General features: G+C 70.0%; 3 protein-coding genes across 3 annotated transcripts; 1 reads left to right on the forward strand and 2 right to left on the reverse strand.

Moving 5' to 3' along the window:
- The first annotated feature begins 2,308 nt into the window (after nucleotides 1-2,308).
- On the forward strand, nucleotides 2,309-3,629 carry RPS21 (ribosomal protein S21). The gene is made up of 6 exons (XM_028524527.2): nucleotides 2,309-2,447; nucleotides 2,614-2,676; nucleotides 2,758-2,821; nucleotides 3,000-3,071; nucleotides 3,420-3,475; nucleotides 3,568-3,629. The coding sequence occupies exons 2-6, from the start codon at nucleotides 2,627-2,629 to the stop codon at nucleotides 3,575-3,577; spliced, it is 252 nt and encodes an 83-aa protein (XP_028380328.1). The 5' UTR covers nucleotides 2,309-2,447; nucleotides 2,614-2,626; the 3' UTR covers nucleotides 3,578-3,629.
- Nucleotides 3,630-3,746: 117 nt separating this feature from the next.
- On the reverse strand, nucleotides 3,747-13,638 carry CABLES2 (Cdk5 and Abl enzyme substrate 2). The gene is made up of 10 exons (XM_028524607.2): nucleotides 12,687-13,638; nucleotides 9,790-9,861; nucleotides 9,593-9,685; nucleotides 8,712-8,789; nucleotides 8,022-8,130; nucleotides 7,477-7,642; nucleotides 6,962-7,065; nucleotides 6,710-6,816; nucleotides 5,957-6,161; nucleotides 3,747-5,747 (listed from the first exon to the last, which is right to left on the reverse strand). Exons 1-10 carry the CDS (start codon nucleotides 13,070-13,072, stop codon nucleotides 5,607-5,609), a joined length of 1,461 nt encoding a protein of 486 aa, XP_028380408.1. The 5' UTR covers nucleotides 13,073-13,638; the 3' UTR covers nucleotides 3,747-5,606.
- Nucleotides 13,639-14,601: 963 nt separating this feature from the next.
- Nucleotides 14,602-22,928, reverse strand: RBBP8NL (RBBP8 N-terminal like). Its single transcript, XM_036010007.1, has 13 exons — nucleotides 22,815-22,928; nucleotides 21,771-21,813; nucleotides 21,098-21,193; nucleotides 20,642-20,754; nucleotides 20,151-20,223; nucleotides 19,578-19,702; nucleotides 19,362-19,441; nucleotides 18,978-19,135; nucleotides 17,773-18,472; nucleotides 17,500-17,626; nucleotides 16,964-17,043; nucleotides 16,732-16,864; nucleotides 14,602-15,374 (listed from the first exon to the last, which is right to left on the reverse strand). Exons 1-13 carry the CDS (start codon nucleotides 22,873-22,875, stop codon nucleotides 15,355-15,357), a joined length of 1,809 nt encoding a protein of 602 aa, XP_035865900.1. The 5' UTR covers nucleotides 22,876-22,928; the 3' UTR covers nucleotides 14,602-15,354.
- Between the last annotated feature and the right edge of the window lie 2,185 nt (nucleotides 22,929-25,113).

The raw sequence follows: 25,113 nt of genomic DNA on the forward strand, positions 1-25,113 counted from the left end.
CCAGATCACATGGTAACTCTACGTTTAATTTCTTGAGGCACCTCCATAGTATCCCCTACAGCGGCTGCCCCAGTTTATATCGTTTCCGACAGTGCACCAGGGCTGTGATTTCCCCACGCCCTCGCCAACGCTCATTTCCTCCGTGTGTGTGCTCACGGTGTCCATTCGAACCGGCGTGGGGGTACCCCGGAGCTTCGATTCCCATTCCCTGGCGACTGGCGGTGTCGAGTGTCTCTAAGTGCACTCTTGGGTCACTTACCTTCTTCGGTAAAGGGTCTACTCAAGCCCCCTTTTTGAATCAGCTGGCTTTTTTTTAGGAGTTCTCTATATATTCTGCATATTGACCTATTATCAGATGTGTGGTTTTTAAAATATTTTATCCCACTATGTGGCTTGCCTTTTTACTAATTTTTAAAAATTTATCTACTTTTTAGAGAGAGGGCAAAGGGAGAGAGGGAGAGAAGCATCAATGTGCAAGGGATACATTGATTGGTTGCCTCTCAAGCGCCCCCTACTGGGAACCTGGCCCACATTCCAGGCAGGCGCCCTGACCGGGACTCAAACCTGTGTTGGGTTCTCAGGCAGGCACTCAATCCACTGAGCCAACGCCAGCCAGGGCTTACTGTTGATTTTTGATGTACAAATTAAAAATTTTTTTTATCAAGTTCAACTGTCTTTTTTGTTGTTGTTGTCTGTGCCTTTGGTGATGTACCTGAGAAGTCACTGCCAAGACCAGTGTCACGAAGCTTGTGCCTTTGTTTTCTCGTTAAGAGACTGAGGTCTTGAGGTCTCGAGTTTGGGTCCTTTCTCAGCCCCATTTGTCTCGAAGACGGTCCTTTTCCCCTTGGTCTCGACAGCCTTGTCAAAACCCACGTGACCCCGTATGTGAGGGCTCTCTGCTCCCCACCCGGGGGAGCCACCTGCGGGCCTCTCCCTGCCTCTGGTGCTCCAGCTGCCTGTCTCTTGCCGTCCGGCTCCGGGGAGGATCTCTCATCACCTGCCCCGCCGGGCTCGCCCGCAGGCAGACGCACGGGCAGGCCAGCTGTGCAGATCCCCAGCCACACACATAAATCATGTCTGCACGCGTCACGTCTGCGCACGTGCTGGGGGCGCGTCACGTCTGCGCACGTGCTGGGGGTGCGCAGCACCCGACCTCAGGGCCGCCCCAAGTGCTGGAGGGCCGTCTTGGGAGACTGGGGCTCCTGATGCCCTGTGCCCGGGGCCCCGTGGGAGCGACGGCACACACTGCCGGCACCTCGCTGGTTTCCAGATGCAGTTAAATCCTCCCAGAGCCACCATGAGGCTCTGGCCAGGGTGACCAGCGTCACTGACACATCCTGTCCCACAGGAGAAGCAGGCAGCCACGGGAGAGCCCCCGACTGTGCAACCAGAGACCCGGTGGGGGGAGTCACGTGGGGGCTGACAGAGGACAAGGAGGGGGTTTCTGGCCCGCTCAGCCTAGAGCAGCCACCATGGCGGAGGCAGGATAATACAAGGTCTCAAGCCCGCCCTCAAGGGGTCTTGGGTCCCATCTGGGAGATGAAGCCCCAAGCGGACGTTTCAGCGGAGGGCGGCCCTGCGCGCTCGCAGGAATGTGGGGCAGGGACTCGGGAAGTCGCCTCCCCAGTCTGGGAATTTTCTGTTATCTTTATTAATGGGTCTTGGCCCCAGGAGGGGGCCGGCACAGGTTTCTGTCCTCGAGGGCTCTGCAGGACTGCCGCGGGGTGGGGGGAGAGGCGGTGGAAGCGGTCCTTGGAGAGCGGTCAGACGGAGCGGCGCACGGGCTTGACCCGGTTCTGCCACCAGGCTGGGCCGGGCTCCTGCCCGCTCGGGACTCGGGACTCGGGACGTCCCAGGGCGGCCTCCCGCCCACGGGGACCTGGCACAGCCCTGCGGCCCCCCTGCGTCCCTGGCCCGCGGCCTGGCTCGGCTCTGTCCGCCGTCTGCTCTTATCTTCCACTGCACCCAGAAGAGTTCCTCCTCCGCTACCTCCGCGGGGTCCGTGCCCGGACTGGTCTGCGTCGCGCATTCCGACGGGCGACCCCGCAGCTTGGTCTCGCCCGGGCGGCGCGCCGCCCCCGCCGACGGGGACTCACGGTGGGAGCCGGGGCCGCGAGATCTCTGGCTGCAGGGGCTGCAGGGGCTGCAGGGACCTCAGCCGGCCTCCAGGCGGAGCGGCCGCAGGCCCGGGGCCCGCGCCGTCCTACAGGCCAACTCAGCCCCGCCCACAGCACCCTACTGGCCAGCGGACGCCCCAGGCCCCGCCCCCGCCCGCCCACCCACCAGATGCGGAAGTGCCCTAGGGCGCCCGGCCGGGCTCTGCGCAGACTCGCCGCGGCCCGCCGGGACCCGGAAGCACTCGCCGAGGCCCCGCCCCTCCCGCCAATAGCGCTGCCGGGGGAAGCCGCGCTCTCTTTCTCCGGACGTGCTCGTGGCGGTGGCAGCAGGTAGGCCGCGGCGCCGGCTCGCGGGGGCTGTGGGCGGGGATCGGGGCGAGGGTCGGGGTGGGGGCTGGGCGCGCGGGGTCCGGGCGAGGCCGCGGCGCGGGAACTGCGGTCGGGGGCAGGGCTCGCGGACACGCCTCGTGCTCACGCGCGGCGCGGGGCCCCGCAGGCGCTCTCTCACCATGCAGAACGACGCCGGCGAGTTCGTGGACCTGTACGTGCCGCGGAAATGGTGAGCGCCGTCCCCGCCCCGGCCCCTTTCCCCAGCCGCCGTCACCCGCGCTCCCCTCCGCTCACAGCGCTCTCCCCGCAGCTCCGCCAGCAACCGCATCATCGGCGCCAAGGACCACGCGTCCATCCAGATGAACGTGGCCGAGGTGAGCCGGGCGGCGGGAGGGACTGCACGGCCGGGGAGCAGAGAAGGCTCTGGAGCGGGGCAGCGGGGCAGCGGGGCCTGGGCAGGCGCCGGCCTGGATCGTCCCGAATCCCCAAGTTCATTCAGAACCAGAGTCGCTGGGGCGCCTGTCTGGTGTGACTCTCCTTCTCCATCAACAGGTTGACAAGGTGACGGGCAGGTTCAACGGCCAGTTTAAAACCTACGCCATCTGCGGGGCTATTCGCAGGATGGTGAGTGTCTGGGGGCTGGGCCCACCCGGGCCTTTGGGGGCCGAGCGGTGTGTCTCGCCTTTTCTCATTGGTCGGAAGGACAGTTGGGGCCTGCGGGACTGGGTTTCGGGGACTGCCCATTCCGGGGGAGGGCGGGAGGTTGCTCAAAGACAGGACCGCCTTGGGAACACTCAGCCAGTCTTTACTTTGGAGCCTCCCAGGTACCCCACTCTCCCCCTCCCCCAGTCTCCAAGGCCTGCCCTGTCCCGTGAGGCATGAGGCTGGGAGAGTCCCCCCCCCACCCCCCATTACTGCTGTGTGGCCCGGAGTGGGGACGGCAGGGGACATGCCCCGTGTGCTTTTCCCCAGGGCGAGTCAGATGACTCCATCCTCCGACTGGCCAAGGCCGACAGCATCGTCTCAAAGTAAGAGGGGGGCCCCAGGGGGGCTCAGAGGCTGGGACTCCCCCCCACCCCCCCAGAGCTGAGGCTTTACTATTGTTCTTCCTCTCGTTTAGGAACTTCTGACTGCAGAGCATCACAGATGTGAGACTTTCCACAAATAAACAGTGAAACTCCCCGTGTCGGTTCCCTCTGTGCTGGTGGGCGCGCCTCGGGCTCCGCAGGGCCAGGGCTGACACCAGGCTGTGAGTGGCCCACAAGGCAGCCAGCCGCAGAAAGGAGAGTCTGTGAAACGTGCTGCGAAACCACGTTTTACTCGAGAGCACAAATACAAACACCTGTGACGTGACTCAGTGTTGAGGTCAGGTAGTTGCTTAACATCCATTGAAAATCCACAACTGCTCCTGGGAGCGGACGGAGGGGCCCTTGGCCCTCGACACCCACCCCTCAGGTGCCGGGGCTTGCTCTAGAGGACGGCGTTCCGGCTGAGGTCTGGTGGAACCTTGGCTTCGCTGCAGGGACTCCTGAGAGCCACACAGTGGCAGCTCGGTGCTACCGGAAGGGACACGGACACGGGTGGGGAGGGCAGACGGGGTCGACAAACGACTAGATCTATGACATAAATAGGCAAACTTAAGTTACGGCATTGGTCAGCGGCTCTACAGCTGTACAGAAACCACTGGGCGGGTGGGTTCCTTGAGGCTGAGTTGTAAACCAGGACTTTTGGGGCGACAGTGCTTGTCACAGACGTGTCCTTGAGATGCTACGGGGGCCCGGAGGTTGCTCTCCTGGGGCCTAGCAGCTGGCACCTTCCACCTCACTCAGCTTGGGCCCAGGATGGGGGGGGGAGTGAGGCCAGTTGGGGTGCAGACGTGGGGACGGGCCTGCAGGGGGTTGGCGGTGCTCCCCGCCGGGGTCCAGGCCGAGTTGCTGGTGGCTGGGTGCTGTCATGAGCACAGTGGGCCTTTCTGTGAGGGGTGCGGGGTGGGGGCCGGCCCAGAGCCCCCTCAGTGACAGGTTTGTGGCGCGCTGGCAAAGCAGTTCCATGGCCCAGGCAGTGTGGCCCAGATGGGCTGATTTGCCAGTCCTTGGTTCTTAGTGTTCTGGGCAGGGTGGCGAGCCGGGGAATGACGTCACAGCTCATGCAAGGATGACGCAGGCCTGCAAAGCCAAACGTGGTCATGCTGGCATGGCCCAGGCTGGCTTGGGAGTCACAGTCACCTCCCAGTCTTCTCCCCACTTGAGGGTCAAGTGTAGTTTCAGGTCAGCCTTGCATGCTTTGTTCGACCAGCCTTTGTTCCCTCTGGAAAAAGACCCCGCAGGCCAGGGTCCCACGTGACGATGAATAGGCTGCTTTTCTGCCATGGTATTGCTTAGATCAGGAGCCAGCCGTGCACCGGTCACCTGAAGGTCCGGTGCCACAGCCCAGTGGTGCTCTCCTGGTGGGCAGCGGAGGGCAGTGTCCGTGTGGGGTGGACACGTGTGCCAAGGCCTGTCAGGGTACGGCGTGACACTTGGGCAGCAGGGCTTCGTGGTGACCCGATGCCTGGGACAGCAGAGGCCCGAGAACAGAAGTGGTCAACAGGAACAAGAGTCGCTCTTGCTGGCCTGACAGACTCCAGGGCTGTGTGTGTACGGGCCAGGCGGCTGGACTGGAGCCGGGCCACAGGCTGGGGTTGTGTCCACAGCGCTGTGTTCACACCAAACCCCCAACAGTCAGGATTAATGCTTCATCACGTAACTGCAGCGACCTCCATGTGTCCAGCACCAGGCTGCCCAGGCGGGGAGGCCGGGCCTGTGCAGAGGGCTGTGACCCTGCGTGGGAGGCGAGGCAGTGCAGAGATGGGGGCAGAGGCCGTGATGTTAAATCTGAGGTCCTGGTGCGGGACCAGCCTCGGCCCGGGAGGACGCCCGTGTCCCACGCTGTGTCCACGTGAGAGCGCAGGAACGCTGGGAAACGCCAGGAAGGTGTACTGCGCCTGGGAACCAGAGCCACGCCCCCAGGAGAGCGAGCGTGTGTGGGCGGGGCCTGGCGCCCCTGCCCGGGGGCAGTGGGACCGGAGTGCAGCTCCCCGCCTGGGCACAGCCCGCGGGGCCCACAGTGGGGGTGCGCCGAGTGGGGCGGGCGCCAGGGGTGGCCGGTGCAGCGCCCCCGCTAGAACTGCTGCGTGAGGCGCCTGTAATGAGGTAGCACCTGGTTCTCGGGGAGATAGAGAGCAAGCTCCAGGGCCACGAGCACCGTGAACTCGAACCCGATTAGGTCCCGTCTGTTGAACCGGAACCTTTCCTCCAGCTTCTGCGGTGAAGGAGAGAGAAGGGCTCAGTGTGGCCCCCACTCTGGTTCCCACCCAAGCCAGCAGGTGGGGAGTGGGCGACGACCACCTCTCCCAGCCCCCAAGGGGCAGTGCTGAGCGATCAAATGGGAGCTGGGGCGAGGACGCGGGGCGGGCCTGGGAGGGGGCGTGGCCAGCCAGGGGCGTGGCCAGGGCGGGCGCGCGCACTCACGTCGATGAGCTGCTTCACTTCGTTCTTGCGGAGGTCGCTGCTGATCTTGGCCGCCAGCAGCACGCACGCGCCCGCGCACAGCTTGCGGTTCTGCTTGTTGAGCTTGCCCTGCAGGACGAGCTTCTCGAAGTACACGTAGGCCATGGACACGGTCACGGGCTCCAGGCTGCACTCCTCAGAGAGGTTCCGCATCTCCCGTTTCAAACTGCGGGGTCACACGGGAGTCGGGGTCTCCCTTAGAGCGGCGGCTCGTCCCGCCCTGTTCCGTAAGGGCCACCGCGGAGGGCGGAGGACGCAGTCCCTGCTGTCCTTTGGCTGTGGGGGCAGGTCACCACAAGGGCACAGGCGCTGACGTGGCCCTCGGACCACCTTGGGAGCCTTGGTGCTGCGGGGGCTGCCGGGGTGGGTGTTAGTGGGAGCCCGGCCTCCACCCACAGCTCCGGCAGCTGCCTGCTGCGGGGCCGCGGGTGCCGGTGAGAGGGCTCAGTGGGCACGGGCAGCTGCCGGACGCAAAGAGACGGCCTGGCCGCAGGCAGCACGTGTGTGCACGCGTGTGTGTGCACGTGTGCACAGGTGGTGTTGTCGGCGGGGGCGGAGGGCGGGAGGCCCCTGGGTCTGTCAGGCCCCGGCCGGTGTGGGAAACGGGGAGAGAGGCCAACAGGGGCCCGGGATGGCACGCTGCAGCAGCAGCAGCAGCAGCAGCAGCAGCAGAAGGGGGTCTGGGGGTGTCCCTGGGGGGGCCCCGGCCCCTACCTCCTGATCTTGCTCAGCGTCAGCCTGACGTGCGGGAACTTCTCCCGGAACGTCTCGTTCATGTCCTTCTTGAGGTCGGAGGGCTTCACGTACTCGATCACCGTCGTCTGCAACACAGGGGCAGGGGCTGGGCCGGCCGCCGCACGGCCGCTTCCCGCCGGCCCGGCCCGCACGCGAGGGGGCGCCGTGCCTCCCGAGGGGCCCGGGCCCGGGAGAACGGCACCCCTCGGGCGGCGGCCGCGCTCACCGTACCATGTAGGAGGCGAAGATGAGCACGCGCTTGTGCTTGCCGCAGGGCCACTGCGGGTCGTCCAGCAGGTTGGGGTTGTACTCCAGGGCATCCCCTGTGTCGCTGCCTGCGGGCGGGAGGCAGCCCTGACCCAGCGCCCCGACCTGGGGGCGGGCGCCCTGCTCCTGCCGGCGGTCACACCGGGCAGGGGTCCTAGGCCAGGTCCCACGGGGCTTGGGGGGCACTCCCAGCCCAGGAGGAGTAGAAGGGGGTCCTGATGGGAACGCGCCGGCCTCCAGAGCCGTCTGCGGACACGGCTTCTCCCCACGGCCTGGCTGCCGGTCTGCTCTGCCAAGAGCCCTTTCTGTCCCGAAAGGCCACGCCCAGCTCCCAGGTCCCAGCCCCAGCCCCAGCCCCGGCCCCAGCCCCAGGCCCCGGCCCCAGGCCCCGGCCCGCCTCAGTCTGGACCGAGGGCTGTGGGTTCAACGCGACTCTGCTCTGCTGCCACCGGGGGGCGCCCGCGCGCCGGCGAGGGTACCTAGCTCTGTGCTGGTGGGCGGGGGCTTGGCGGCAGCCGGCTTGTATCGGGACGCCGGCAGGGCCCGGGGCACGCTGGGCCGGGGCTGCGGCGGGGGGCCGTGGCCGTCTGTCTTCTGTGTGACCAGGGCGTTGGTGGGGTACAGGAACTTGGCGTAAGACACCACCTGGGGAGGTGAGCGCATCAGCGGCGGTCCTGCCCCTCCTCGCTGCTGCCCCTCCAACGCACCCCGAGACCCGGCTCAGGCCGGAGCTGGTGCTGCTCGCCTGACGCTCAGCCTTCTCAGTGACAAGAACATTCTAGACTGACGCCCCCCCAGCCCTCGTCTGGGCCTGTGACACAGGCTGGCTCTCCCCGCCTCCGACCCCATTGCCTCCGACCCCCCGAGTCGAGGGGCCGCTGGCATGGGGGGCAGCCCGCTCCCCAGGCCCCTGGCACCTGGAGGACGAGAGGGGAGCACCCGCCCACGCACTCCTCTCCCCCCTCCCCCCCCGGGGACCCGAGCCCCGCCCCCGCCCGGCCGTGTGTGCGGCACCGGCTCTTGCCTTCCCGTCGGCCCCCAGCTCCACTCCTTCCAGCTCAAACACCATCTCGGAGGAGACCGACACGCCGCCGGACGGGTGCCTCTGCTTCTGGCTGTCCACCCGCAGGTCGCTGCAGCGCACGGCACAGGGAGCTGTGGGCCCTCCCCTGCCCCTCCCCTCCGGTGGGCGGGGCAGAGCCTCCCGCTCCCCCGGGCGCCCCCCACCCCAGTCTGAGGGCAGGTGCCACAGCGCCATGTTGGAGAGCGGCGGCCGCACTGGCGGTGCTGGGGACGTGGGTGAGGACGCCTGCTGTAAGCGGCCTGGGCGCGCCCCTTCCCCAGGGGGAAGCTTCCTTTAAGGCATCGGTGGCAGCGACGTGCCCTGCAGCCGGGCCACAGCCTCACCCACGGCTGCGCCCCAGGGGTGCCCCCTACCCTGCAGTCACACTGGGCGGAAGGTTTCCACGCCAGGTCCCAGGCGCCATCCCCACCTGGGCGGCTGTCCCCCTCTTCCTGGGTCACTCAGAGGACACAACCACCTGGCTGGTCACGAGGACACACGGCGGTGTCCCCGGGAGAGGAGCACCCCAGCACTGACCTTCAGGCAGCTCAGACAGAAGCGAGGAGAGTCAGGCCCCTCCCCGGGGAGCCAGGAGACGGCTCGCTAAGGCACATCTGCTGCGAAGCCCAGCCCGGCCGCCCAGCCACTCACCTGACCCGCAGGCCCTCCCCGTAGGGCAGGACGGAGAAGGCGGCACACAGGGAGCGCTTGGCGCAGATCAGCACGATCCTGCGGGGAGGGACAGGGGGGGGCGCCGGTCAGAGCGGGTGGGGGCTCTCGGGGGGGGGGGGTGGAGTTCTTCCCCACAAAGCCTCAGGGGACGGCAGCCTCCCCCGGTGTCCAGGGGCCCCTCGGGCCGGGGCCAGGACCCTGGTTCCCCGGGTCAGGTGTTGGCAGACACATAAGGCAAAGGGGCGTGCCCACCGGGCGGCTGGGTCTAGGGTCTAGGGAGCCCCTCCTCTGCCGTCCTGGGAAGGCGGGGCCTAAGTATGCCAGGAAACACCCCCGTGGCTGCAAGGGGCCCTGGCACAGGAGTGTGCAATGCAGGGGCAGCCCTTGCCCCACTGGGAAGGGCTCTGCTCGGTGAGACCCCGGCCCAGCTGGGAGGATGACAGCTGGGCTCCCCTCACGTCTGGGATGAGTGCCCACTGAGTGCCCACTGAGGCCGGCCGGCCAGCCTGTCAGGCATGCCTGGACCCACACCCCAGACCCAGCCTGTGCTGGGCTGCCTAGGGCCATCCGACCACGGCTACTGCTGGGAAGGGGGGACGGCAGGCAGCCATCCGGCCCACTGAAGGGTGGCCCTGCCCCAGGGATGCCGCCACACTGGGGCTTTAGTTCGGCCCCTCCCCTGCGTGTCCAGGTGAACCCAGCCCTCTGTCCTGAGCGCGTCTGCCTGTGCTGACGCCCCTTCGTTCTGCGCCTGTGCTCATCTGCTGTCCCCGGGGCTCCGGGGACGGCCAGGGCAGGGGGCTGCGGTGGACCGGCGCTGGGCTGACGTGGGGGCAGGGGCGGGCGGCCCCCAGCCGCACCTGCTGTTCCTGGTGTCGTACTGCCGCATGTTCTTGATGAAGTGGGTCTTCTTCAGGCCCTTGTGTCTGGGGGAGCCGGGCACGTGCTTGGGCCTGCAGGCGAGACACAGGTCAGGCGTCCCTCCCACGCCCTCTCCGGCCCCCGGGGCAAGTGCGCAGGGCCACAGGGCTCTGGTGGCAGCAGGCGGGACCTTTACCTCGGAACCGAGGGACATCCCACCGCGTCTTCCAGGAACTCGAGGGAGCAGCGCTGGGAGGCGACCCGCCTCCTGTGGAGAAGACACAGCAGGGCTCAGCGGGGAGACCGGGGCGGGCAGGGCAGACCGGGCAGGGGCTCAAGCTGCAGCAGCGCCCGGCCAGGATGGGGCCGGCGGGGGAGGAGCACAGCCAGGCCTCTGCAGGCAGGGGCTCTCGCTGCCCACTCCCGGGGCATCAGGGGAGGCCTGCTGGGCAGACACCCGCGTCCTGAGGCCCTGGGTGGGTGCCGTGGAGGGGGCCAAGCCGGCCCTGCCCTGAGAGCATGTCCAGCTGGAGTGACCTCCAGGACTTGCGCCGGGAAAGGGAGCCGCCTGGTGGGAGTGGACATCCCTGAAGGTGTCTGCGGCTGTGCCTGCCCCGGGGGCGGGGCCCCCAGGCCCCAGGGGCAGCCCCGAGGGGCTTCCCCAGCTCATTTCCTCAGGCAATTTCCCAGGTGGTGCCAACGGCAGGTGCACGCCTGGGGCTCCGTCTGTGAGCCCGGCCGGCAGCGGTCCCCACGGAGATGCGGGCGGTGCTGCCCCCCCACCGAGCACGGCCCTGAGGCCCAGCAGCACCTGCCTGCCCCAGCCTGCGGGGCCCCGGCACCCGCTCGGAAAAGCTGCTCCCCGTGGGCTGGGCAGACTCCTGTCTGTGACGTTCTTCCACCTTCCCTTCCCTGTGAGAGTTCTGTAGACAGACCCTCCCAGCAGCTCCCCAGGGAGGCCGTGTGACCACCCTCCGTTTACACACCGGCAGGGAGACCGAGGCACAGAGCTGGGGAGTGGAGCTGGGCCCCCCCCTTGCCCCACAGGGCTCTGTCCGGCAGCCCACTCCCAGGAGAGAGGACAAGGGGGGAGGGGACAGAAGCACCGTTACACGGCACCAGGCAGGCCGGGGGGCTCCTGGGAGCCTGGTCTGACCCAGTCAGCAGCCCAGAGCCCGGTGTGCTCACGCGTGTTGGTGCCGACCCAAACGTAAACACCGAGTTAGCGGTCCTCTGAGGGAAACGAAGGTCTCAGGGGCTCCCCGCCGTGGGCTGAGCCCCGTGCAGCCTGACTGCCACCAGGGTCTCCCGTCACCGGGCCGCGGCCATCCTCCCTAAGCCCTGGACGTCCACCTGGCCTTGCGACGGCCCCCAAGCAGGCCGCGCTCCACGCAAGCCCAGCCCACGGAGGAGAAAACTGAGGCTCAGAGAGGCCGTGCCACCAGCTCGAGGTCACAGAGCCGCTGGGTGGTGGGGCGGGGGCTCGCCCCGCGGCTGTTCCCACAGCCTGGGCCCCGGCACGACACCAGGACACAGGTTCTGGGAAAGGGCCTCGGAGGCCTCTCTGCTCCTAAAACACAACAGCGGGTCCTTGAAGTCTGGAGCTGGGAGCCGGCAGCCACCTTGCTGAGGCTGGCCGCCCCCATGCCCTGGGTGGCGACCCTCTGCCCAGGCCCGGGGAGCACGGAGGGAAACAGGCAGTCCGTTTCGCCCTGTGGTCGGTCGGGGCTGGGCGGCGATCCCCAGACGCGAGGGCAGGTGCAGCCCTGGGGGCAGGAAGGGCACCTGGACCGGGACTCGAAGGCCACGCAGGAGGGAGAAGCAAGGGGTAGAGGGACACAGGGCGGTGTGGGTGCAGCGGGAAGGGCCCCCGGGGCACCCAACTCTGACCACACCCCGCCCTGTCTCAGTTCCCCTGAGCTCAGGCCTGCCACATGCCTTCTTCAGAACCAGGCGGTGGAGCCCCAACCCCAGTGGGCTCCAGGCACTCCCTACGGCCGCCCCCCCAGAGCCCCTCCCACCAGCGCAGCTCCAGGGGCAGCCGCTGTCCTGTCCACAGGGTCTGGCCCACAGACCCCCCGGAACAGCACCTGGCCCACCCGACCGGAAGACCCCGGGACCCCCGAGGGCCGGGGCTGGAGCGGGCGATGCCGGTGCTGCCCAGATGACTCCCACGTGAGAGGCTGCGCCTGGACTCCAGGGCCAGCCTCAGAGCCTGCCCACCACCCCGCCGCTCTGTGCCGCGGACTGAAGGCCAAACAGGGGCCGCGACGAGCAGGCGGTCGGGTGCCCAGGTGCAGGAAACCTGCCACTCCTCGGGGTGAGGGCTGTGGGCGGGGCTTACCCCAGGGCCACCCCAGGGCCCGGAGGTAAGGACAGCAGAGGGGTCCCTGGAGATGGACTCAGGGCCGAGGAGTCACTGCCGGCCTGGACGTGACAGGACCAGGGGTGCGGAGCTCAGAGGGGACCGTGGGGATGGGGGCAGCACGGAGGTGACGGGCCACCAGTGCCGGGGCAGCCTTGGTGCAGGGGGATGACGGTCTGCAGGAGACGCAGGGCCCAGCTGTCCTTCCCGTGCAGGGACCCCTGGTCCACAGGGAGGGGCGCCCGGAGCAGAGAGCTCGGGGGACCCGGAGAGGCGCCTGGGAGCCTGTGTCCCCTGCGGGCACTGGGAGAGGTGGGCTGGGAGGGGTGTCCCAGACTGCGGCTGGGCCTGGGGGCCGCCCGCCCGCGCTGAGCGAACCCACGTTCAGGGCACTGACAAGGTTGAGAGCACCGCCGCGGCCCCATGGGCAGCCGCCGGCAGGATCGGGGGCCATGACCCCGGTGCCTGGGGACCCTCAGGGTCGGAGGGAGCCCCAACACCGTGTCCAGGGGCTGGCCGAGCCCCGGAAGACCCAGCCCTGACATCCCAACCCTGTGCCTGGGGCTCACAGAAGGTCAGGGTCACCTCCTGCACCCGGACCTGGCGTCATGGGCGGGGGATCCCGGATGACCCCGCTCCCCAAATCCTGTGCAGGGGGGCCGCAGGCCCCACCCGGGACTGCGGGCCCCAAGTCACCGGGTCCCCGCATCCCCGCCCACCCCACTCACCTGTGGCGCTGCGGGTCCAGGCCGAGGCCGGGGGGCGCGGGCGCCGGGGCTGAGCAGGCCCTGGGGCGCCGAGGCCCTGTTCCCGGTTCCGGCGGGCCCGGCGGGGCCGGGGGCGCGGTCTCGGGCCCCGGGGGCGGCGGCGGCGCCGGCGGCTCGCGGGCCTCGGCGGGCGGCGGCGGCGGCGGCGGCGGCTTCTCGCCCACCGGGCCCAGGCTTGGGGGCCGCCCGTCCAGGGAGATGTTGTTGAGGAAGAAGAGCGCGGCCTGCCGGCGCCGCGAGTCCCCGCGCCTCCGCAGCGCCTGCGGCGGGGCCCTGGCTGCAGGACCTGGGCCGGAGCCGGGGCCGGGGGCCGGGCCCGGGGCTCCACCCGCCGCCGCCGCGGCCATCCTCTAACTGAGCCCGCGGGCGGCCCGCCGCCGCCGGCGCGCAAGCGCCTGGGATAGCCGCTCATTGGTCGCGGCGCGCCCTCATGCAAATATACCTCCGTCGCGCCCGGCAATTGGTCAGCACGGAGCCGTGGGCGGGCCGCTGAGCTCGGGGGGCGGCTCCCCTGGGTCACGGAGGTGGTGTCCCTGCGCCCCGAGGGCCCGCGCCCGGTCTGCTAGCCCGCGCTTCCGCCGGGCCTGGCCCGGAGCCAAGCGACGACCGGGCCACGAGTTCGAGTCCCCGCGCGGAAGCCGGGCTCTTGCTGGGCTGCGGCGTTCGTGATCGGTCTCCGTCGAGACTGCGTCTTCAGGCTCCAGCGCACTTCCCCTGCGGGGGTGTGCCCCGCAGAGCCCGTGGCTGTGTCACCTGCCGTGTGCGAGGCCCTTCAGTGTGCAAACTACAGTCTTGGCCGAGGACCCCGGGCTCCCGGAACGGCTGTGCGGCACCGCAGCGGTGCCGCCAGGGCTCCCTCCTTAACTGCAGAAGAGACAGCGGGTCTGTGGAGAGGAGGGTCTGGGAGGGCGGGGCCGTCCTACCCTTCCCCCAGCAGCAAGGTGATCTAGGCCTCAGTGTCCTCTTCTGCACCCGCGTCCCTCTGACGTCAGAGCGGTGGCTTCAGTCTCAGGCGCTGCCTTCGGGTGGGGACAGCGATTTCAACCCCAGATGCAGTGGGGAAGGCGCTGGCTCCGCAGGGGGCGTCGCCAGCGCGGTGTGCCCTGGGCTGGAAGCCGGCGTTCGCCGCTTCATTATGCGGCTCAGCAGTGCCCCTGCACGCGCTGTCCGTCGCCCCGTGGCCATGGTCTGCGGGCACCAGGAAAATGGGTGGCGCGCCTCCGGTCTCGAGGTGTATGAAGGTCATCGCCTTCACCGGCGTCAGTCAGGGCCCGGCTCCACGGCCCGCTCCCTTCGGACCCTCACCCCCCTTTCGCCTGGGCACGTCTCCTGGTGACCTTCATTGGCCAGCACAGCGAGGCTCGCTCAGTGCCCAGCCTGCCCTCTTGCCTTTCCCGCCGCCCTTCCAAATCGCCCACAACCCTTCACCACCCAGGCCTGCAAATCGGATGGATGTTCTTTTATTTGATTTTGGGAAAATCAAGGCCACCTTCAGCAGCTGGGAAATTTCAGGCACTCGTGGGCCCCCCTCCCCCGACACCCCAGACTACTCTCTTGGGAATTTAGTCTCTGTGGCCACTCGCCCATTAGTCGGCCTGCTGCCCCAGCTTGCCCAGGCCAGTCACCACCCCATGTCCTGGGTCTGTCCTGGACTGTGTGTGTGTGGGGGGGGGGGGGGCAGAAAGTCCTGGAGGCTGAGGGTGGAGCCCTGGGTGGGCTGCCTGGCAGCATCAGTGACAGATTTGAGGCCAGGGACTGCGGGTGTCTATGAGCAGGGGCTGTGTGGGGGCTGGTGCCCATTCTCCGTGCCATTCCCCACCGTCCCCAGAGGGCACCCTGTCCCTGTAACGCCCTGCTGGTTTTGATCCTGCCCTCCTGTAAGGGAGTGACTGACCTCCCTGGCTGTGGAAGCATTCGAGAGTCACCTGCGCCAGCGGCCCCCTACCTTGCTAGTCACACATGCCACCTTCTTTGCACCGTCATTTTCCCAGCGCCCCGGGGGGCCCTCTCTGCGGAGGCACCGCCCCCGGCTCCCCCGCCCCCCCCCCAAACTCCCAGCGTCTGTTTGCGGGACTCCGCCACCAGGGGGCGTCTAAGACCGCCACTCGCACCTCCGTGCCCGGAGAGCAAGGGAAGCCAGGAGCCCCGGGCCTGCAGGGTCTGGGATGGTAGGAGGGGCTGGGTGAGACGGCGCTGTCCAGCAGGGACTGTCTGTGCGCTGCGGTGGTAGGGCTGGGCTGGGCTGGGGCCTGAGCGTCCCTGCCGCTGGCACCTTCGAGCCCCTGCTCTGGAGCAGGTGCTGGGGAGAGGGTGGGATGGCAGGTCCAGAGGCCGTTCTTGGGAGGAGTGTGATGGAAGGGTTCGAAAGACCACCTAAAGGCTCCCTCTCGGCCTTCCCAGCTCCCGTGCCCACTGTGAGGACCCAGACCCCTTCCCCCCAGACCGGGCTGTGCTGGCAGTGGGAGCTGTCCTGGCCTCGGTCAGTCAGGTGGGTGGGCCGTGGTGCCCTGTCCCAAGCGCTGTGGGTCTCCCCTGGCCGCTGCTGCCAGACGAGGGGCCCTGGTCCTCAGGGTCTGGGGCTCCCGGGCCCCTGGCTGCCGCCAGGGGCTTTCCTGGAGTTCCTTCTGCCTCAGGACAGCTTCTTGGAGCCTGAGGGGAGTGGCCTGAGGTTAGGCTTGGACACCCAGCTGTGGCCTCGCACGTCCTCCCTGGACATGACACTGGACTCTCCCCAGGGCCTGGAGAGCAGTCTCTGGACACCGGCCCCCGAGAGCCCACCCCGGCAGGGGTGACTTGTCATGACACCAGCAGACACTGGAGCCACGGGACCAGAGACCGGGCCGACAGTGAGCCCTGCGGGTCTGCGGGGGACAGTGGAACCCCTCCCCTCCCCCGCTGTGTGACCCGGGAGCCGGCCAGGCCGCCCAGGGCCCCCCTCGCTGCCTCACAGAGGGCTGGGCACGTGCTGGGTACCCCAGGCCGAGGGGCAGCCACGCCCAGGACCCCTGAGACGCTGGCTGGGTGCCTCCACAGCCTGCCGTCGGGCCTGAGCTGCAAGCGTGCTGCCCCTGTGCCGAGCCGTGCGGTGCCCTGCCTGGCGCTCAGCAGGGGGGTCCACGGGCCGGGCCAGGGCCCTGTTCTCACCGACCACCAGTGTGGGTGCCAGGGGTGGGGGGCGCCAGTGCCTGTGGGGGAGCCCCAGTGCCGGCTGCTGGGGGGAGGGCGGGGAGGCTCAGAGCGCAGGGTGGGGCAGGGACCTGCGTGCCCCTGTGGGCCACGCCCACTGGGACGGTTTCCAAACAGTGCCCAGCAGGAAGTGACTGGAAATCAGACAGGTGTGCCGCAACCCCCCCCCCCCCCCCCCCCGCCGCCACCTCGAGCCTGGCAAACACAGGCCTCAGCCACCTGCACGGCAACAACAGGGCCTTGTGGCGTCCGTGGCCCGGCCGGCCTCGGAGCGGACCCGCCCGTGCAGACAGCCGGGTGGCGCCCAGTGTCGGCCCAGGCGAGCCCGGGCTCTCTTGGGCTCCTGGGGCCTGGCCTGAGCTGCCTCTGTGGCCAGGGCCGGACGCAGGGCAGTCCTGACACTGGCCCACAGGCCGGGCTCCCGCTTCCACTGCCCTGTGGGGTGGGGCGGGGCCCCCAGGAGCCGCCCTCGGCAAACACTGGAGCAGCCCCCACGTCCCCGCAGGAGCAAGAGCACCCTGCACCCTGGGTTCTTCAAAGGTGGCCGAGAGGGTCCAGGCGGCCCTACCCCTCCAGGGTGGGGGGACTGGCTGGGCTGGCAGCGAGGGGAGGTGGGCCGGGAATCCCCCCCAGGCCCCCCCGCCCCTCCTGTTAAGGGAGAGCCTGTTGGGGGGCGGGGGGGGGCACGGAGGGCTGGTTTCTGGGCTCCCGTCAGTGTGAGGAGGCCATTCCCCAAGCGCCCAGAAAGGTGGGGTGGAGATGCTGTGGCTGTGGCGACTGCTCATCCTCCCTGACCCCTCCCCCGCCCTTGGCCACTGACCTTTGTCCCGTGGGTCAGAGGACGGGGCTTGCTTCCTCTTCAGGGGGCGGCCCTGCCGGGGCTCCGCGGTGCAGAAGCACCTGGGTGCCTTCCCCCGAGGGCTTGGTGAGGCCTCCTCAGGGCTCAGGCCCCCCTGGCGGGGAGGGGTGTGGTCAGGGCTTGGGTCCCCCTCCCCACCCCGAGCCTGGGGCAGCCCTGGCTGGGGGGGAGCCCACGTGAGCCCGGGACCCACTTCATCGTCGGAAGCATCTGGTGTGGGCGGCTGGTCCGGCTCGTCCGGCACCGGCGGCTGCGCCTCGGGCTTGCTGAGCTCTGTGGGGCGCAGGGTGGGGGTCAGGCCAGGTGGATGGCCTGGGGCCCAGCAGCAGCAGGGCCCTCTCTGGCCGACTGGCCTGGGAGGAGTGAGTGGCAGCCACTGTGCGGGTGAGGAAACTGAGGCACAGAGGGGCGTGGCTCCAGTGCCTGTACCATGACCCCACCAGCGGGGGTGTCCCCTGGCCCGGCACTGGGCAATGGGGTGCCCATCTCTTGCCCCCAGGCCCTAGCTGCTGGACACCCTTCCCCTCACAGCCTGTGGTCAGAGGCGTGTCTGCCCTGACCCCCCAACTCCTTTCCAGCTCTGCCTGTGGGGGACCCAGGGTTTGGTCCGGCAGGCCCCGGGGGTCTGAGCTGGGCCCCAGGACACCTCTCCCTCCTGCTGACTTTGACCACTGCATCTCCCTCCCCTCCCATGGCCCCACTGCTGGGTCCCCGTGGGCGCAGCCTTACCCGGGCGGCCCTCAGCGTCAGGCCTCTGTGGGTGTGGGGACGGTTTGGGCCTCTCTCTGGACTCATCTCCGGGCCTACCCGGAGACAGCAGGCTGGGCTGGGGCCCCGGGAGGGGCTGTGGGGGGTCCTGGGGGGAAGCGACATAATGGTTTGGGCTCCTTTGAGTTCACTTGGGCACAACCCGTGGGCCCTGGCCTGGGTGCAGCCGGGGGCTCGGCCGGGCTGCCGGCCTGGGTGTGGGCCCTCAGAGGTGGGAACAGGGCGGGGGCTCACCTCGGGGGTGCGAGGTTCTTCCTGCTCCGGTGCTCTGGTCCCCTTGGTGCCATTGCTGCGTCCCCAAGGTCCAGACTGGGTAGGAGGCTCCGCTCGCTGGGGTGTCTCAGGACTGGGGGTGCGCGCAGTTTGGGGGCTGAGTGACCCTGGCCGGCCCGTGGACTTGGGGGCGTCCCGGCCCCGGCCCCACTCCGAGAGGTCCAGGGGCTTGTCTGGAACGTGGTCCTGCGTGGTCCGGGCCTCCTTCGCCCTGGGGCTGCCGGAGCCCGTGGGCCGTGGGTGCCGCTTCCCGGGCAGGGCTGCCCTGGCCACCTCGCCCTCCGGCCCCTCCGAGTCAGACCCGACCGGCGGGGAGGGCAGTGTCTCCCCTGGCCTGTGGGGGCCCCTCGGCCTGGCCCCGTCCGCCTGGCCCTGCGCCCGCAGCTGCTGGGCCAGGAGCAGGCTCAGGGCCCCCTGCAGCCGCTGGCCCCGCAGGTCCACCAGGGGGCCCGACAGGCCCAGCAGGCCCGGGGGCTCCTCCCAGGCCTCCTCCTCGCCGGCCTTCGGGGCCCGGGGGGCTGTGGCGGGGTCCCGGGGGCTGCTGTGGCAGCTCCGCAGGTGCAGGGACAGGCGGTGGCTCAGGAGACAGAGGCGGTCAGCCTGGAGGGAGTGCTTCAGGGACTCGTAGGTCACGGCAGAGGGCCGGGGGGCCCGCGGGAAGCTGGAAGGTGGGGAGGAAGGAGCCCAATCACAGGGGCCGCGGTCAACTGCCAGGTCACAGGGGAGGACTCGGGGCCCAGGGAGGTGAGGAGAGCTGCCCAGGTCACAGGGTGGGTAGGGGAGAGGGCAGGTGGGAGGGGAGAGGGTGGGTTCCCGCCCCCCCTCCACTGCCCCCCCATGCCATCCCACCTTGGAGGCCAGGCCGTGGGACTGCCTGGCCAGCGGAGACTGGAGCGTGGGGCTGAGGCCTTTCTTTATGGGGCATCAGCTCCCTGGCTCACCTGGTGGGCCCAGCCCCACCTCCTCCCCGCGGGTCCCCTGCCCCACCCTGGGAAGTGTTCAGGAGGTGCCCCCTGGGAACTCTGCGGTGGGTGGGGGGCCCGGAAAGCCACGTTGCAGAAGGGCAGAGCCCCTGCTGGGCCGTGGACCCCTCCCCAGTGCGGGCCAGACCAGAGACAGGAGCTCAGCCGAGGCCGCCCCCGCGGTGGCTGTGGGCGGGGCCGCACCTGTCCAGGGGCAGGCCGCGCTCGTAAGGCGGGCTGGGTGGGCCGCCCAGGGCGGGAGGCGTCCCGTCGGCGGAGCTCCGGTCGGCGGAGCAGGCCCGGGCGCCTGGCCGTACCACGGCGATGGTCCCGTGCAGCTGGTTGGAGATCCGCTGGGGACTCTGCACAAGCGGTGGGGGGTGGGGGCGTGGCAGTTAGCGGGGGTGGGGGGGGTGCGGGGGCGGGGCGGCCGTGGCCTCTGCCTCTGCTCCCTGCGCGACCTTGGGCAGAGCACCCGCGGACCTGCGATGTGCTGCCTCCCCCGTCAAGTGGAGCCAGGCGGTCCCGGTGTGGCAGAGAGGGCGGGCACGTGGCACGCCGGGCGGGGCTGGGGTCCCTGGCGCTCACCACGTCTGGGGCCCTCGGCTCGGCAGGGTTGGCACTCGGGGAGATTTTGGCCCCTGGAGACGCCCGGTACACCAGCTTCTCTGCAGGAGGAAAAGCGGAGGCGGAGGGGCCGGGTGGTGAGGCGGCCCCGCCCCCCTCCGGCTCCGCCCCCGCCCCCCATCCCCTCGGCCCCTCGGCCTGTTGGGCCAGCGCTGCCCGCCCGCCTGTGGCGCACACCTGCGGGGTGGTCCTCCGCCTCCTCCCCTGGCAGCTTCTCTTCCGTGGCCTTGCGTGCGCCCGGGGAGATGCATGGCGGGGGCGAGGTGGTGTCCGGAGTGCCCTCCCTGCACGGGGGCTTGGGCCTGTGTCCCGAGGGGAGGGTGAGGGCAGAGCCCCCAGAGACAATCAGAAAGGCTAAGGTACCCCTCTGGGGTTCCTGCCACCACCGTGGGGGGCCCAGGTGACCCAGGAAAAGCTCTCTCGACACTGCCTGAGACCCCACCTCCCGGGCTCCCGCAGCAGGCTCAGTGGCCCTGCCTGTCTGCCTCGGACCCAGAGCCCCCAGGTCACCCTGGGGCCGTGCTGCTGAGGGGGCTGGGGACGCAGCCTGTTTCTGGGGGGGCCGCTGGGCTCCTGGCTGGCTACAAGCCCCCCTGTGTGCGTCGCTCCGAGGTCAGGGGTCGGCTCCATGGTGAATGGCCCGGGGGACCCCCCCTCCGTCCGGTGCCCCATGCCCCTCCCCCTGGTGCCCCACAGATGCGTCCTGGGTGCCCACTGTGAGTGGGGGAGGGGGGTGGGGTGTTCACTCACCCCGAGCCCCGAAGCTGGGCCACCTCTTCCCTCAGGGTCTCATTCTCCTCCTGCAGCCGGTTCATCTCGCTGGCTGCAAAGGACACGGGTCAGCCAGGGCCTGGGGGTGGGAGGCGGGTTGGGCCCTCACCGCTTGCCGCCTGAGGGGTCAGTCACTTGTGGCTGAGAGAATAGCGCCAGCCTCAGGGCAGCGCAAAGCATGCGGACCCTCCCCCCAGGAGCTTGTCCCCCCCAGGAAGGGGGGAGGGCGTTGAGGGCCAGGACGCCTGGGGGGCGGGCAGGGGGTGCAGGACACCTGCAGCCCAGGGGACTGATGAGGGATGAGGGAGGGACTAGCTGGGGGCCGACTGGTCTGCAGACTGGGGCGCGGGTCACCTCCCCCACAGAAGGGTCGCCTTCTCCCCTTTCCTGGTGACCCCACGCCGGGTGGGGCAGGCTGGGGGGGGGGGCGGGGCGGGGTCACAGCACCCCAGGAGGGGAGGGCGGCTCACTGAGGACGCAGATGTGCTGCAGGTGCTGGAGGAGCGAGGTCTCGAAGTCCTGCTGCTTCTTCCGGGCCAGCTCCTGCGTGACGGTGCAGCGGTCGCACAGGCCAGCCCGCAGCCTGCGGGGGGGGGGGGGGGGGGGCGGGGAGGCAGGGCCGCTCTGAGGAGGGGGGCCGCGGCCACGGAGGGGCCGCACCCTCTGGGACTTGCCCCTGTGGCCCCCAAACCCTGACAGCCCGCCCCACCCCCTGCCCGGTGGGTTTGGGAAGGAGCCATGATCCCGCAGTTGGCTTCAGGCCCTGCGGGGCCGGGCGCTGTCTGGTTCAGTTTATTCACCCCCGGGACCCCCAGACTCCTTCTCCACGGGCCCTGGTCATCTTCCCCCTCCCCCAGCTGCCGCCCCCTCTGCAGCACGGCCAGCAGGTGCCCCGCCGCCCCACAGGCGCCCCGCGCCCGGCCCACCTGTTCTCCAGCACCCGCACGTTGTCCTTCAGGGCCTTCTGCTGCTCCCGGAGCTGGTGGTTCTTGGTGCAGAGCTCCTCCACCCTCTGGGCGTCCCTGCGGGGGGCGAGCGGCGGGGGGGCTGCTGCTCTGCCCGGTGGGCCCCACGCTGCCCCCCGCCCCGCCCCGCCGGCCTGTCCCAGGGTCCCGGGCTGGGTCCCGCTGGGCGTGCCCGCTGTGGGGACTTCTGGTTCGTGGGGACCCCGTGTGGGCCGAGCTCAACCCAGCAGGCCCCCCGCCGGCACCGCGGGCCACCAGGGTGACTCCTGCCGTGTCCTGAAGGGCGGAGCCCCGCTGGGGGCACGGGGAGGCCCCTCGGGCCTCAGCGTCTCAGGACTTCCGTGCCTGTGGATAGGCGCTGGGGTCGCAGGCGCCCAGGCGGACGAGGGCAGCCCTGCAAGGGCCCCTGTGCACGTGGGGGCCTTGGGGTCTGCAGTCCCGGGGCGCCAGCCCCTGGGCCGTGATGGGGACCCGAGACTCCCGCCCCCGCCCCCACCCGTGCCCAGCCTGTTTCCACTTGTGCATGCGTGGTGGGGGAGGGGGAGACCTGGCATTGGGGGCGGTGGTGAAGGGGCAGACGGGCTGGCCGCTGTCCCTCCGCCCGTCCCCGTGGGGCCAGGCTGTGGGGACTCACCGGCATCGCTCTGAGTTCAGCTCCAGAAGCTTGTTCTGCAGGCCTGGGGGGTGGAGGAAGGGGCAGGGGGTCAGGCCTGGCTGTGTGGCCGGCCGACCCCTGCAGCAGAGCCCCGGGCACCCCCCCTCCCCGTCCCTCTCCACACCCCACCCTGCCCAGGTCCCCCCTGACTCTCCAAGGCCGCCCCACGAGGTGACGAGGTGGGTGCCCACTCTCAGTACTGCTGGAAGCCCGGCCCGGGCCCAGCACCTCCCGCCCCTCTCCCCCGGGGGCTGTGGCCCTGGCATCTGTCTGGAGATTGGCCACTACCTCGAGGCTGGGAGCAGCCCACCACCCGGCCAAGTCCTGGGAGGGGTGTTTTGTGGGTGCAGCTGGTGCTGAAATAAAGTGGGGCCCCAGGGGAGGGAGGCCCCGGCAGACCCCTCCTCGCCACCTCGGTGTGCCCCAGCCGGGGCTCACTGCCCAAGCAGGCCCCGCCTCTCCAGGTCTCTGGGGAGGCGACCCAGGCCCTCGGGCCCTCCGGCGTGTGTGTGGGTGCTGGTGGGACGGGGTTGGTCTCCGAGGGCCAGGCCCGGGCTCCGGAATGGGGGGGGACTGCAGGGTCAGGTGCATGTCCGGCGAGGTGGGCGGGGGGCAGAGCTCAGACTAAGTGTCCCAGAGGGAGACAGCGGCCTTTGCACTGCACCCCAGAGCCCTCTGGTCAGGCCTCCGGACCCCAGGGCGCCCTCCCTGAGGCGGGCAGCCTCCCTCCTGGGGGTGCTGGGACCCCCACGCTGGGCGGTGGAGGCCGTCGGCTCTCTGCAGCCGGACCGGGCTGACCCTTTGGGAGACCACCTGCAGGGCCAGCCTCGGGGCTCTGGGGTGAGGCTAGGCAGCCGGACGCGTGGACACTCTGGGCTCCGGGCCCGGGAGGCGAGGCCCAAGGTTTGGAGGCGCACTGTGGGAGCCCCCAGGCCTGGCCTTGACCGTTAGAACATCTGCCCAGGCGGAGCCACCTGTGGGGACACCCCCCGCCCGCCCGCCCGCCCGCCCCGGCGCGCTCACCCAGGACCTCCTGCTCGTGGACGGCCTTCAGCCTGTTCAGGGCCTCCATGAAGCCGTCCATGGCCCGTGGCGCTGGGGCTCGGGGTGGCCCCTCGGCCCTACTGCTGCTCTGTCTCCAGCCTGTGGGGCAGGAGGTGCGGAGGGGGCGCGTGGGCGTGGGAAGGGCCTGTGGGCTACCCCACACCACTCCCACGGGGGCACGCCCACACGGAGGACCCAGGGGCCTCGTCCACACTGTTCCACGCTCAGGGCACACCCCGTGGGGAGCTTGGAGAGGACCGGAGGGGTGGGGCTGTCCACTCAGTCTCCCCTCCTTCACCCCGGTCACCCCGGCTGCGCCGCAGAGCAGGCCCCTCCCCCGCACTCCCCCACGGGTACGGACTGGCCCCGGGCCGGGGAGGCTGGGCCATGGGCCCGGTTCTGTCGGCCGGACCCTGCTGTGCCGTGCCCACCAGGTCCGAGCCACCACGAGACTGCCACCCGGGACGGGCCCCTGTGTCTGGCTCCCTTCCTCCACACTCTCCCCAGGACACGCTCCGCACTAAACCACTGCTCGACCCCCCGTCGGCCAGTCGCTGGAGACCGTGGCCACCGCAGGGGCCTTGAAGACGTGCGGGGGCTCCCAGAAGCGGCACCCCACAGTCCCGAACTGGAACCCCCAAAGCCACGCGGGTGTCCGTGCACGAAGCAACGACTGTCCCCAAACCCACCACCACGTCTGTGCGACACCCGAGGCCAGCCCGCTGCCCACCAGGAGTGGGAGGCACAGCTGCCCTGGGCCCCTAAGAGTGGGGTGCAGGCGCCTGGGGGTGGGGCTGGGGGCCGCTCTGCCTGGGGGAGCAGGCCTGGGGACCCCGAGAGAAGCCCAGGGCTTTGAGTGCGGGGCCGGGGCTGCCCGCCGGGAAGCAGACCATCCCCGGGCTCCCAGCCGGGCCCTGGCACCCGGGTCCAGCATCAGAACACCAGAAAGCCGGGACTTGTGGACGTGGGACTGGGCCCTGCTAGAGGACAGGGCGAGGCCCTGCGCCCTTTGGTGTCCGAGGAGCCGCCCCGGCGGGGTGCTGGGGTGCGGTGAGGAGTGGAGGGACAGGAAGATGGGGCTCCCCAAACTCGTTTGTCAGACCCACCCGGGCTGCGGGCCACGCCCAGCACTGCTGGGGAGCGGGGTGACCACGTGGCGGTGCTGTGCGGGCGGCGAGGCTCCAGCCACATGGCGGGGGGGACGTGGGGGGGACGGTGCCAGGTCCAGAGGCTGACTGGGCTTGTGGGAGCCAGGGCGGGAGCTTTCTCTGAGGGCGGGGGGGATGCACCCTTGCCCTGCGGGGACCCCGGCTGTGTCTGGGGCCCTGCCGTGTTCATCCTGCCAACTGTGTCTCGTGGTGGGGCCCCTGGGAGGGAACCCTTGGAGCCAGGGCCTCCGTGGACTCGGGTTCCGGCAGGCGGGCGGGGACGGCCTGGGACCGGCGGAGCTGCTGCGCCGGAAATTCTACCGGGACCCGCCCGGCGGGAGGCTCTTCCCTCCAGCACTGGCGGTGGCCTGTGGGCGGGGCCGCCTCCCGTAAAGGATGAGCCCGAGGGAGCCTGCGGTGGGGCCGTGGGCCCGGGAGAGGCCTGGGTGAGCTCTGGCTCCCAGTGGGAGGCAGGCGATGTCCCCAGTGGGGTCCCTGCGGTGCCCCCTGCGGGCCCGCTCACCTCCCTCCAGGTTTCTCCCAGTGCCCCAGCCGCCCCGCCAGCCCTCCGGGCTGCTCCTTGCAGGGTCCATGGTGGACAGCAGGGGCACCCGCCTGCACGCTGGGTCGGGGAGCAGCTCGGACAAGTGTCCTGGGGCAGGGCTGTGCGGGCGGCCGGGGCCCCTCATCTCCCAGGGAGGCCCAGGGCTGTGGGGGCCGGGTGATGTCCCCAGGAGGGCAGGTGACCGGAAGGGACTTGGCTGGGGCCAAGCGGACACTGTCCCAGGTGGACACTGTCCCGTCCACGCTCCTGGAGTGTGGGGAGGGCGGGGGTGGAGGGAGGCGGAGGCAGCCTCGCTGCTTTGGGGAGGAGGGAGGCGGCTGTAGGCAGAGCGGCCCCGGGCGGTAGCCCCTTGCTGGGAGGTCAGCCGGCTCTGCGTTCGCCAGGAGTGCCCTGCACAGCCAGGGGGCTGCGGGTTCAGTGAACTCTGGGGTGAGGTGGGCCTTGCCCAGGCCTGGGGGCCCTGTACCTGCGAGGGTGGCCTGAGTTGCCCCCTGGGGTGCGGTGGGAAGCCAAGACCTGAGTTCTGCCCCTTAGGGCCCCAGACCCCCACCTGTGGCCATCCCCG

This window comes from Phyllostomus discolor, chromosome 9, assembly GCF_004126475.2.
Source record: "Phyllostomus discolor isolate MPI-MPIP mPhyDis1 chromosome 9, mPhyDis1.pri.v3, whole genome shotgun sequence".
Lineage (NCBI taxonomy): Eukaryota > Metazoa > Chordata > Mammalia > Chiroptera > Phyllostomidae > Phyllostomus > Phyllostomus discolor.

Coding starts and splice junctions, on each gene's coding strand:
- RBBP8NL (XM_036010007.1), bottom strand. CDS start 22,875: ATGGACGGCTTCATGGAGGCCCTGAACAGGCTGAAGGCCGTCCACGAG. Junction 19,703..20,150: donor GCCCAGCTTCGGGGCTCGGG/GTGAGTGAACAC, acceptor CTCGGGACACAG/GCCCAAGCCCCCGTGCAGGG. Junction 18,473..18,977: donor CGCGGCCTGCCCCTGGACAG/GTGCGGCCCCGC, acceptor CCCACCTTCCAG/CTTCCCGCGGGCCCCCCGGC.
- RPS21 (XM_028524527.2), top strand. CDS start 2,627: ATGCAGAACGACGCCGGCGAGTTCGTGGACCTGTACGTGCCGCGGAAA. Junction 2,677..2,757: donor CTGTACGTGCCGCGGAAATG/GTGAGCGCCGTC, acceptor CTCTCCCCGCAG/CTCCGCCAGCAACCGCATCA. Junction 2,822..2,999: donor TCCAGATGAACGTGGCCGAG/GTGAGCCGGGCG, acceptor CTCCATCAACAG/GTTGACAAGGTGACGGGCAG.
- CABLES2 (XM_028524607.2), bottom strand. CDS start 13,072: ATGGCCGCGGCGGCGGCGGGTGGAGCCCCGGGCCCGGCCCCCGGCCCC. Junction 8,131..8,711: donor GGGGAGGGCCTGCGGGTCAG/GTGAGTGGCTGG, acceptor CGTGCGCTGCAG/CGACCTGCGGGTGGACAGCC. Junction 6,162..6,709: donor ACGCTGAGCAAGATCAGGAG/GTAGGGGCCGGG, acceptor GTGACCCCGCAG/TTTGAAACGGGAGATGCGGA.